The sequence below is a fragment of the Danio rerio genome, chromosome 4 (genome assembly GCF_049306965.1).
Source record: "Danio rerio strain Tuebingen ecotype United States chromosome 4, GRCz12tu, whole genome shotgun sequence".
Lineage (NCBI taxonomy): Eukaryota > Metazoa > Chordata > Actinopteri > Cypriniformes > Danionidae > Danio > Danio rerio.
The window spans coordinates 8,210,001-8,222,453 of record NC_133179.1 but is presented as its reverse complement, the minus strand read 5'-3'; the positions used below and the strand labels follow the sequence as shown (position 1 = coordinate 8,222,453).

Below are 12,453 nucleotides of genomic sequence, written 5' to 3'. Positions count from 1 at the left end.
GTGTGTTATGTGAATGAGTGTGTATGGGAGTTACCCTGTACTGGGTTGTGGCTAAATGGCTGAAAGGGCATCCACTATGTAAAACATATGCTAGAATAGTTGGTGGTTCATGCTGCTGTGGCAACCTCTGAAATAAAGACTAAGCCGAAGGAAAATTAATGAATGAATGAATGAATGAATGAATGAATGAATGAATGAATGAATGAATGAATGAATGACTGAATAAATATTAATATTCAACTCTTTCCATTCCTTTTCTTATTATATCAATTGAATGTGTAAATATTGAATATTTACTTGGAAAATTCTAGTTATCCTGGAAAATATTACAATTAAAAAAATTATGAAAGTAAATTTAATAAATTTTACTACACCAAAAGGTAATTTCCTTCAGTGTACAGTAGATGTTTTGCTTACAATTTTCTTTTTTTCTCAAATTCATTAGTGATTTTCACATTATTTCGTTTCAGGAATGCATAAACTTTCTCTGCTTAACATTAGTAATGTTTGTTTTTACTAATGCTGATGTTATAAAATGTCAAAAAGAAAGGAAGAGTTTTTAATTTATGTTTTATATGTTTTTGTGGCCCAATGTGATCATATATAGTCTTGCAGATTCTTTAAATGTAGCCTGTAGGTAGAGAGAGAGAGAGAGAGAGAGAGAGAGAGAGAGAGAGAGAGAGAGAGAGAGAGAGAGAGAGAGAGAGAATGTAAATGGAGGGAATTCAAAGCGTGATGGAGGGCTATTTATGGAAGATGCTAATGCTTTGCTTTGAGAATGGCTTTATGAAGTCACACTATCTTATTTAAAACACACACACACACACACAATGCTTTAAGATGACACACATGTATACCATATGAAAATAAGTCACCGAACATCAATTATTAATCTGATTTCTGCTTTGATAAGAAGCGTGCTAATGTTGTCCCATGTGATTGACCTAATTGCATATGCGCCTTTTGTGTTTTGATTCTCAGGATCTGAACAAACGCTTGTCTTTGCCTGCTGATATCCGGATTCCTGACGGCTACCTGGAAAAGCTACAGCTGAGCAGTCCACCGTTTGATCAACCCCTCAGCCGACGCTCACGCAGAGCCTCACTGGTCAGTTTCAACACTTCAGACTCTTTATTTATTTATTTATTTATTTATTTATTTATATATTTTTTTATTTATAATGTTTTAAAGGACAGATTTTCCTGTTAATTTACTCACCATTCAATATGAACACTGTCAGACCATTAGCTGAACACTAAAGATTATTTTTACCCTAAATGGAGAGATAAAACGTATGAAACTTACCCCATAGTTTGCTCTCCCTCAAGCCGTAGGTATTACATGTGATATAGGTGAATTAGGTAGGCTAAATTGACCATAGTGTATGTGTGTGAATGAGTGTGTGTGTGGATGTTTCCCAGTGATGGGTTGCAGCTGGAAGGACATCCACAGCGTAAAACATATGCTGGATAAGTTGGCGGTTCGTTCCACTGTGGTAACCCCTGATTAATAAAGAGACTAAGCCAAAAAGAAAATGAATGAACAAATCTATATATTTTGTAAGTATAAACTCGAATTTTCTGTGAATGACACAAGACGCAGCTTTTTTTTTTCTTTTTTTAACAAATGTTTTTATTAGTTTTACATTTTCAATAATTAGCAAACAACACAACAATAATATAAATACAAGGAATAAGCATGAAAATACAAAGAGAAGTAATGGTAATGATAATTAAAATAAAGAAAAATGGATAAAGGAAAATAAAAAAAATAACAAACTTAAGTTATTATTAAAAAAACAATTAGGGCATATAAACGGTTTCTATGAAAATACAAAAAGACAGTCAATAGGGGTAGTGAGCATATTAAGCATTACACTGCTGTTCAGAATCCGCATTATATTGGTCCAGGTGATCAAGAAATGGTTGCCATATATTATAAAACTTAGCAAGATTATCAATAATTCCATATCGGACTCTTTCCATGTGCAATATTTGAGTGAGATAAGTTAACCATGTCTTAAATTGAGGAACAGAATCTGATTTCCACAGTTTTAGGATGACACTCTTAGCAATAATCATTCCATAAATGATGGTGCTTATATACACATTGTGATCCAGCAAAGATCTAGAGTATCCAAATATAGCAATTTCTGGCTCGGGTGTCAAGGTAAAACCATACCAGAAAACCATTTAATTATGTCACACCCGAAATTATAACGTTTTGGGCACGTCCAAAAGAGGTGGGTCAGGGAGCCTTCAGCAGACTTACACCGGTCACTAGACGCAGCTTTTTAAGAGCCAAATAGTTTCTTGTTTGTCAAATATGGTGGTAAATGGAGTCAGAGGTCAGCCAAGATGGTGTCTAGAATGTGCGTTCAGCAGCTGCCGAGGTTGTTGATTTGAGTCTCTAATTAAAAAATGTGAAATATTTGTGTTGCCATAAACACATTGATCCTCTTCATAAGACATGCACGTTACCTTCTGGCGTTGTGTGGGTTAATTGTACAACAGATTTATGCAGTTTTGGAAGGTTAAAATTAAAAGAAAATTTTAAACTTCTCCGACTGTGTTCCTCTGAAAATAGAAAGTCATATTCACTGAGAGTGGCCTGAGGGGGAGTAATTTATTGGGTAATTAAAATTTTTGGGTGAATATTCCTTTAAACTGTGACCTTTAGTTATTCAAAAAATGTAAGTCAAAGGCTTTTAGTGCTTTAAATGTCAAAAAACTGTATTAATAGAAAAAAACTGAATTAACACACATGTCTCTTGACAATAAATTAAGATAATTTATGAAGCAATTCAGTGGTGTTCACTCTGCCATGTAGCTTTTTAAGAAGCCAATGTTTTACTGTAGAAAAAAGCTCCAGCAAACCATGACACTTCACATCCACCTTTACTGATTTGGCACCACTTTTAGGCCCAATCCCAATATTATTTTGTACCCCTACCCTTTTGCCCTGGGTCTTGAAACAGGGGGCCCTATCATACACCCGGCGCAAGGCGCGATGCAGTTCAGCTTGGCGCATAAGTCATTTTGACATTTTGCAGCACGCTGTTTAAATAGCAAATGCATTTGCGCTCATATGTGCGCCCATAGGCCTTCTGGTCTAAAAAAGGAGGTGTGTTAAGGCGCATTGCTGACGCGTTGCTATTTTGAGGAACTAAAATAGTCCGCTTAATGGACCAGCTAAGAGGAGGTCTAAAGTCCAGCACAGAGCGCATTAGTTTGTGCGCCTCGCTTAAACATTGCTTAATACACACAGGATGGACAGCAATACACAAATATCTTTACAAATGAAAAAGAATTAAAGGATTAAAATTTTACAAAAAATATTATTTTCTAGCCTACATAAATATAAAAAACAAACTTACATGCCGCATTCATCTCGGGGGGCTTTTTCAGTTTATTCATGACTATTTGCTTTTGTATAATGTTCTTATTATTAGCAGTATTATTTATTATCTGCATATTTATATTTGTTTTATTATAAACAAGCTTAGATTTGCCCACCTGTCAGGTTTTAGACTATATGGGGCACAGCATGTGTATTAGGATATAACTCAGTTTTTAACACACTTTGTTATTATTGTTCGTTTATTTGTTTGCTGCAAATTAGAACTGAATTTGGGAATAGTTTTGAAACAAATCTTTGCGCTTAACAAACAAAATGAATTATTTATAGGCTAGTAGATGTCTGTGCGTACAACACGTTTCTCTATCCGTGAGAGTGAAAGTGGAAGAATGAGGAGGCTCATCGCTCATTCTCACGCTGTAGATGCTCTGTTTAACTGTTTTATTGCTAGTGAAGCGTTTAGTTTTTCCACTTACAAAGTCCGCCATGTAAATAGCATATGCCTTGGAGCGACGCAAATAACTCTTAAAGGGAATGGGAGATGAGACTCTGATTGGTTTATTCTCAAAACACACCTATAACTCATTACGATAATAAGCTCAACCCTGTTAGACCATGCACCATGGCACAAAGTGGATTTTTCCATTGTTACTATAGTAAAAGTGGATTCTGACACGCCCCTTAATGCTTGGACTTTGCGCCTGGATCATCAAAATAGAGCCTAAAGCACAGGTGTCAAACTCAGTTCCAAAAGGGCCGCAGCTCTGCACAGTTTAGTTCCAACCCTAATTAAACCCACCTGATCAAACTAATTGAGTCCTTCAGGCTTGTTTGAAACCTTCAGGTAAGTGTGTTGGAGCAGGGTTGGAACTAAACTGTGCAGGGCTTTGGCCCTCCAGGAATTGAGTTTGACACCCCTGGCCTAAAGTTTGTAGGGTAAGGGCTTCAAATTTACTCCTAAGATATGGGAAAGCACTACAACACCCGTACACGTCTTCATATAATAATAATAATTTATTTTTAAGTAGCGCCTTTAAAACTTAATTCTGAAAGCGCTTTACACAAAAAAGGCACAGATATAAAACATTTTAGAGTAACAGTGAAATTGAATCATTCAAAACAAAACATTCAAATATCTGGAAACATAAAACAAACCAAAAATGCTCACCTCACGAGTAGGCAAGTGTAAAAGTAGTGTGTTTTCAATGTGTTATTTTGTCGCAAGCTCTTACCTCATATGAGATCGACGACGGCACCTGCTGTTATTCCAGTTGCATTATTTTTTGGTTTTTACCTTCAGGAAATCACAGAAGCCAACGATAACTGTCATAACAATATAATGTGGCAATAAGCTCCTAACTGTACTGTGCATTTACACTGTAGCCATGTTCATCTGTGCACAAGAATGGTAGGGGTACGAGGAAGGGGTAAAATTGGGACTGGGCCTTAATTTATTGTTTCCCAGTATGATGTCCAACATTGTTTCCCATCAGGCCATGTCCACATGTACACAGGGGTTTTAAAAAAATGGAGTATTGCCTGATTTTGTTTTCAAAAAAATCTCTGTCCACATGAAAATACTGAAAGGTACTGTGATGCATGTTATGGGAATGCCGAACAAACAAACGGAGAGTTTTATGCTAGGTTCACACCAAACAGAGAGTTCAACATTTTCATGAATAAATTGAATACAAATCCATGCAAACGTGACAACAGAGGTGGATTACCGTCTCGCGGATATGCAGAATTTTCCTCCATCTCGTCTTGTGCATTTGGTGTGAACCCAGCTGTGTTGGCCAATCAGAAAGGAGAAAACATCACACATGCTGACATCATGAGGAGTTTCAGAAAATCTTCACCCTGGCCGAAGTTTTTAAAAAGTTTCAGTTTCAGTCACACGACACTTCATTTACGCGTGGACAAACTGCGAAACCTCATAGAATGTACCCGTGTTGGTGTGGACGGGGCCTCTGACTTGCAAAATAAACTTCCTTTCATCACTAAATTGTAGGATTTTCTCTAATTTTGACCTCCACTGTATTTAAGAACATTAAAGCATGGTGTTTATCCTCCAGCGTGTTTTTGCGCTCACTCCTCAATGAATTAGCATTTTACCTCTGAAGCAAATGAATCACTGTCTTGTGTTTCGTAATATGCCGTGTATCTCTTTTGTTTGAGTATATTGTAGGGCATGATGGGACATCTACGTAGCAACCGGGCTGCATAGCAACACGACATGAAGTTTCTCCTTTGCCATGAATGGCTGTGAGATCATGGTGTTCAAGAGGAATAAATCAGACTTTGTGTTTAAAGCAATACGCATGAGGATGATTCAGTCTGTTTAAGCTATGACGTGGCTGTCAAACACCGAGTTGTTGTTGTGGTGAGAGTTTTAAATAGGTGTATATCACCTTCCTGAAGTCTGAGGTTGAGAAATAAACGCTTTTATTGCGCAATGACACATTAAATTGATCATAATATGCAGAAAATGCTTATATTTTTAGAAATACATGCTGTTCTTATGACAGATGTCTGGAATAATGTATCACTGATTTCATGAAAAGTTGTTGAGCCATGTTATTATGGATTTTAATGATGAGAAATGTTTTCTGAGCACTGAATTAGCCCTGCTGAGACTATTTTTAAAAAGTCCTAAAAATATAAATAGTGTTTTTTTTTTTTTTGTGATAAATATGTTTTGCTTTAGATTCCAGATGGATTTATTAGGAAATAATGAATGATAATGAAAATGATAATTCTGTCAGCAGTTACTCGTCTCTTGCCAAACCAGTTTGACTTAATTTCTTCTGGTGAAGACAAAGGGAAAACCTATTGCACTGCGTCAAAGACGCTTTATTTTTGGAGTGATGAAGAAACCTAAGTCACAAAGCTCCAGAAAGGACAAAATGCATGCTTGTTTTGTGTTTCTAATATGTGAATCAAACACTTACATTTTACCAAATAGTGAAAAGAAAGCAATAATGTTTTGGACCAGGAAAGCATCTTATGGTAGGAAGTGTTTGAAATCATTTTAAAGCATTCTTCTCTCCAAAGCAAATTGTTCTCTTCCAGAGCACCAATAGTTGATCTAAAAATAATAATAATAATAGAAATAATCTAAAACCTTTTTTTCGGTTAAACCCTGGGTAAAAAAATATTGGTGTTATTCTGGATGATGGCTTGAGCTTTGACAAACAGATAAATGCAATGGTCAAATCGTGCTTCTTTCAGCTTCGGGTTTTTAAAACAGTCAAATCTATTTTATCTAGAAAAAGTTTTGAAAAAAATTATTTATTCATCAGCACTAGATTGGATTATTGTAACTCATAAATTAGTCAGAAACCCTGTTTACAATTAGTTCAAAATGCTGCTGCAAGGCTTTTGACAGGTACCAGGAAACATGACCACATTACACCAGTTTACGTTATTTGCTCTGGCTGCCTGTGACTATCGAGTCGCTTTTAAAATGCTTCTCTTGGTTTTTAAATCTCTAAATGGCCTGGCACCTTCTTATCTGTCAGACATGTTGATTGAGCATCAGCCTGGTTGGTGTCTTCGGTCATCTAACCAGAGACTGTTATGCATCCCTAAGTCGAGGCTGATATGCAGAGGTGACCGTGCCTTCGCAGTAGCTGGTCCTCGGTTGTGGAATGCTCTGCCCCTCTGTATTAGATCTGTTTCATCCCTGTTTGTTTTTAAATCTAGGTTGAAAACTTACCTCTTTGATTTAGCATTTTATCAGTGAAAATTGTCTGTTAACTATAATTTTATATATATTTGTTTTTTCTCTGCTTTGATTTGTTCTGTGCAGCACATTGGACAACCTCTGGTTGTGTTAAATTGTGCTATATAAATAAAATTGACATTGACACTGCAATATATATTTCGATATGAATATAATTTCTCCAGATGAATTGAATAGCTCTATTTGGAAATAATTTCATTCATTTAGATCGGCTGGGATGGACAAGTCTGTTTCTATGCAGTAGATCTGCATAAATTTTAATAAATTACAAGCAAAAATAAATAAACAAACAGTGCGTTATGGTTTTCCAAGGAGTCTAACAGTATTTAAGTACAGAAAATGAACAATCAAATGTAAAATAGCACAGACATCATTGTTTAAATAATTAAAAATAATAATATTTATCTATAGGTGAATTGGGTGAGCTAAATTGTGTGTAGTATATGAGTGTGAATGGATGTTTCCTAGTACTACGTTGCGGCTGGAAGGGCATCCGCTGTGTAAAGCATATGCTGGATAAGTTGGCGGTACATTCCGCTGTGGCGACCCCAGATTAATAAAGGGACTAAGCCGAAAATAAAATGAATGAATGATATTTATATTTTAAGCTAAATAATTTAATCTTGCAATGTGACTATTGCAGATTCGCACATTTCGATATCAATACTCAAACAATATATATTGTTCAGCCCTAATAAAGAGTATATTTTAAAACCAACATTTTATAATTGAATGATGTGTGAGTGTAATACATCGATTTAACTAATATATATATAAATTTGATGCATTCCACTGGATTGAAATTAATTAATCGTCTTTTTTGACTGGTACAAAAGAAGTACGGCTGGAAAATTGTCTAAAGTTACTGTAGTTTGTTTGGGCAATAGTTAGTGTTAGGCCATGCTTTATTGTACAGAGTCAATCTTTTAAAGACCTTCAGTGCCTTGTAGGTTTGCAACAACAGGGTTAAACATATTAAAGTGAGCGCATCTTTTACCAGTCAGTGTTTACATCCGACTGCAGCAGATATAGAGTACTGGTCCATGAACGACAATCCCAGGGTGCACTACAAGCATTGTGTCGTTTCCTAACAAAGACGCTTCACATGTTCTTTGTCTGAGAGGCTTTAGCATGTGAAAAGCCTCCTGCTTCAGCGTCAGGGTTTTCTTGGCATCCATTGTTTTCCCTAGCTGTCATCCGTCTATGTCGTCTTATGTAATGCAAATGAGACGTTCTGCTGCCCCCTGCTGAACAGTGTGTGTGTCATTTCTCTGGCTTCTGGAGCTGATCTGATTCTGGCTGCAGATATGAGCTGCGAGCAGCACTCCAGACACGTGTTTCTGTCTGATAAGGTCTGTTGAACACATGCACATTACCCTGATCTCATTAATGAACTCTCTCTCTCTCTCTCTGTCTTGTTTTATAGTCTGAAATCGGCTTTGGGAAACTGGAGACTTATATCAAACTGGACAAGTTGGGAGAGGTAAACCGAGTGCATTTCTGTCATCATCATCATCACGCTGTCAAAAAAAAATCTAATGCTTCCTCTGATTGTCTTTTAGGGCACGTATGCCACCGTTTTCAAGGGGCGAAGCAAACTGACGGACAACCTGGTGGCTCTGAAGGAGATCCGGCTGGAGCACGAGGAGGGAGCGCCGTGCACCGCTATCAGAGAAGGTCTGCAGCCTCTCTCGCTTTCAGACAGCAGCGTTAATAACCACAGTTAAAAACCATCCTGACTTCTGTCTCTCTTCCAGTGTCATTACTGAAGGACTTAAAGCACGCCAACATCGTCACGCTTCATGACATCGTCCACACAGACAAATCACTCACGCTGGTGTTCGAGTACCTGGTCAGTGAACGCTTCCCCTCATGCCTTTATTCTTCGAATGACGTTCAAAAAATGGCTTGTGTTTTACATTTCACGTAATTTGTTTGTTAATTTACTCATCTGCTTATATTAGATCACTCGTATGTGCTGAGGTCTATAAAATAAAAATACTAAATATATCAGGATTATTGTCCTTAGTTTGCATGGCAGAAGCGCGCTCGTTTTTGCAATTGGGATAAATGCCTAGGAATAATAATAATGTGTTCATGCCTATACATGAAAAATAGAAAAATTTATTATTAGAAAAGATCCATTTGCAACATCAAGCAGCATAACAAGCTGTTTTTAACATCTAAAAACCAATGGAAGTGAATGAGAATGGAAGTCTCAGGCCAAAAATTGTGCAATGATTGCAGCCACTCGTACAGTATGTGAAGAATAAGATCAGTAATAACCAAAATGATCACGTTATCATATCATAAATTATCTGAAACACTTCCCTTAAAACAAGCTTTTTGTATCTGAAAAAGAACAAACATATAAGCTTGGCAACATAAACGTGGATCCCTGCATTTTGATTTTGCTCAATTATGTTTGTTTGATTTCATGCACTTTGCTTTTGTGTGTTTTTACATGTACATGTGATTTTTCTTACCCAAGGTATTATTTGTTTAACCTGTACTTGTTAAACTACCTCACAGAGATCCATGTTTGCATAGGTTTTCCACAAAATTGCATAAAGCTGCTTTATAAAAGGCAAACGGGCTTGTGTGATTTGACCAAAAATTCCTAATTGCATTTTTTCTGAATAATATTACGATTTGATATTGTGGATCCAAAGCTTTAGCTCAGTATTCACAGTAATGTGCAGGACGCACTTTAAATGAAAGTAATGCAATATACTTTAACTGTATATTAATACATGTTTGTTAACTCTCAATATTAACATCCATTTACTAGCCCTGTCACTATTTTTGGTGTCTTTTTTTTTTGCTGTACAATCTTGCTCCAAAATATATTGCGATAAACGATATTATTGTCAATTTAAGACCATTTTATAACGCCAGAATGACAATATAATATCATCACAATGCAAGGACAATCTTCCATAAGGGTTTATGTGGGGTCTTAAAAAGTCTTAAATCTCAAAATCCTTATTTTAGGCCTTAAAAAGTGTTAAATCTACTGTTGTAGGTAGGGTTGGGCAATGTCGACCAATTTGGCATTGTACGATGTCTAATGTGAAACATCGCAATGGACGATGGCATCGTTAACATGTGAAAAGCGCAAGAGGGGTGTTTGACAGAATGCGGGAGATTATCACTCGCTTGTGGGCATTATGAGTCCTGCAAATGCATAGAGACTCCCAGAACTTCAGAGAGACTTGGGATGTCTGTATATCACGTTTAACAACTGTAATGAAACGCGATCCAGCGGTACATTCTTGATAAACTCTCTGAAGTGCACTGCTCTCTGGAGCTCAGAGGAGCGCATGACAGTGTGTGTTATTTTAATACTAAGGTGTATTAGTGTAAACGGGGCCTGAGTGTGTATTATTCGTGAGTGGGTTTTTTGACGGGGGCAGGGCGGAGGATCGGCGATGCCGGCTCAGCATCGTGTTGTCTATCGGCCATCGGCAGTGAACGATTGCATCGTCTATCGGCCCAACCCTAGTTGTAGGTTTTAAATATTTTTTTAACAGGTCTTAATTTTTCTTTGTTCTTATATTGTTACTCAATCTGGCCAAAACCCATACAATCACCAACAATAAATCTCAATAAAACGTTAAACTTTATTTTAAACAGTATTTTTAAATTATTTATCATAATTTTAATTATTAACAAAATTAACTTTTGTTTAAAAGTTCCTGGACAGATTGTTGTGCATAAATTTAGTTTATTATATATTTTTTTAACTTTTAAAACATTTGTTAATTTAAAAATAAAAATAAAAAAGTTCATATTGGAAAAAAAAGTGTATGGATACAAGTAGAGCTTGCTTGTTTTTACACAATATTTAAAAATATTTTGCTGAGAAAAAATATATAAAAATGTTTTGTTATTGCATCATTATTATTATATTGTATTAAATATTGTATTATTATATTGTTACATTATTATTGTATTAAATTATAATATTTTTTGAATGGACAAAAAAAATCTTTTCCATCTGGGCCATTTGAAAAATCCCTTAGCCTTCAGCCCTTAATGAGTCTAAAATTTCTTTCTTAACGGTCTTAAAAATTTCTTAAAGTCTTAAATTTAACTCTGTGAAACCTGCAGAAACCCTGTTCCATTTAACACATCATATTTTAATCTTAATATTATTTCATTTAATTATCGTCATTTTAACAATTAGGCATTGGAAATGTGAAGGCGCATGTCCTAAATTGTTTGCAAATATATAATCAATCACGTTTTTAATGATAATGAAAATTTGAAACCGTAATCCTAACAATCAGAAAATGCGTTGTGGTTTACCTTGAAACTGGTTATGTGACAACACTAATTCATTTAGCCAGAAAGAAAGAAAGAAATCAAAAGTGGCTTGCCTTTGCGTTACATTTCCATGTTTTCCTCCTGTAGGATAAAGATCTGAAGCAGTACATGGATGACTGTGGAAACATCATGAGCATGCACAACGTCAAGGTCCGTCCTTAATTATTTGAGCAGCTGATGGAATGGATTTAACAAAAACAAAGTTTGTTGGGATAGTGTTTGTGTCTGATCTTGTAACTCACAAAGTGTACATATGCATGTGTGTGTCTGCAGATTTTCCTCTTCCAGATCCTGCGAGGTCTAGCGTACTGTCACAGACGAAAGGTTCTGCACAGAGACCTCAAACCACAGAACCTGCTCATCAACGAGAGAGGAGAACTCAAACTGGCCGACTTCGGTACGATTAATCATCAAATAAATATTTTATTGAATGCACATTCATTTGTGTGACAGATAAATACAAAAGCATAAACCATTTATATTCAACTTCTATTTAATAGAAATTATTAGTTTCATTTTTACATCATTTTCTGTGTAGTTTATTTTTATTATATATTTAAAATGACATGTATTTATATTTATTTGTTGTTATTTTATATAGAACATAAATACATGCTTGTAAATATCAAATGAAATTTTGAACAAAGATATTATGAATATTTTAAAGATTCACTTCTTTAAACAATAAATATGTACAGTATGTGAATATAGTATACTGTTTAATGACGTGAATAATTAAAATATATGTTATGTATTATGTTTTTATAAAAAATGTTATTTGCTATAGGTATATTTGTAAGAAAAATACACTTGTATATACAATAATGAAAAAATATAAATAAAGATATAATGTATATTTTGGTAATTCACGAAAAAATTATATGGTTAAATTATGGTTAAATACTGTTTTATACTGTGAATCATTCATATATATATATATATATATATATATATATATATATATATATATATATATATAGTTTCTTTTTTTATAAAATATTTTGCTGTAAAATATACTTATT

At 35.1% G+C, this 12,453-nt stretch overlaps 1 protein-coding gene and 1 long non-coding RNA gene across 4 annotated transcripts in view; both read left to right on the top strand.

The window, feature by feature from the left end:
- LOC141381591 (uncharacterized) overlaps positions 1 to 12,453 on the top strand; it is a 419,099-nt gene that overhangs the window by 186,900 nt on the left and 219,746 nt on the right. The window lies entirely within an intron of this gene.
- The window catches only part of cdk17 (cyclin dependent kinase 17), a 96,305-nt gene that overhangs the window by 73,440 nt on the left and 10,412 nt on the right, over positions 1 to 12,453 (top strand). For all 3 annotated transcript variants that reach the window (XR_012401654.1, XM_021475145.3, NM_001201357.1), the window contains 6 exons: positions 982 to 1,107; positions 8,529 to 8,585; positions 8,665 to 8,779; positions 8,860 to 8,954; positions 11,519 to 11,581; positions 11,705 to 11,828. Coding sequence is in view for 2 of the 3 variants with exons in the window: in XM_021475145.3 (XP_021330820.1) it covers positions 982 to 1,107; positions 8,529 to 8,585; positions 8,665 to 8,779; positions 8,860 to 8,954; positions 11,519 to 11,581; positions 11,705 to 11,828 (580 nt within the window). In the remaining variant the exon portion in view is untranslated. The remainder of the gene's footprint in view (positions 1 to 981; positions 1,108 to 8,528; positions 8,586 to 8,664; positions 8,780 to 8,859; positions 8,955 to 11,518; positions 11,582 to 11,704; positions 11,829 to 12,453) is intronic.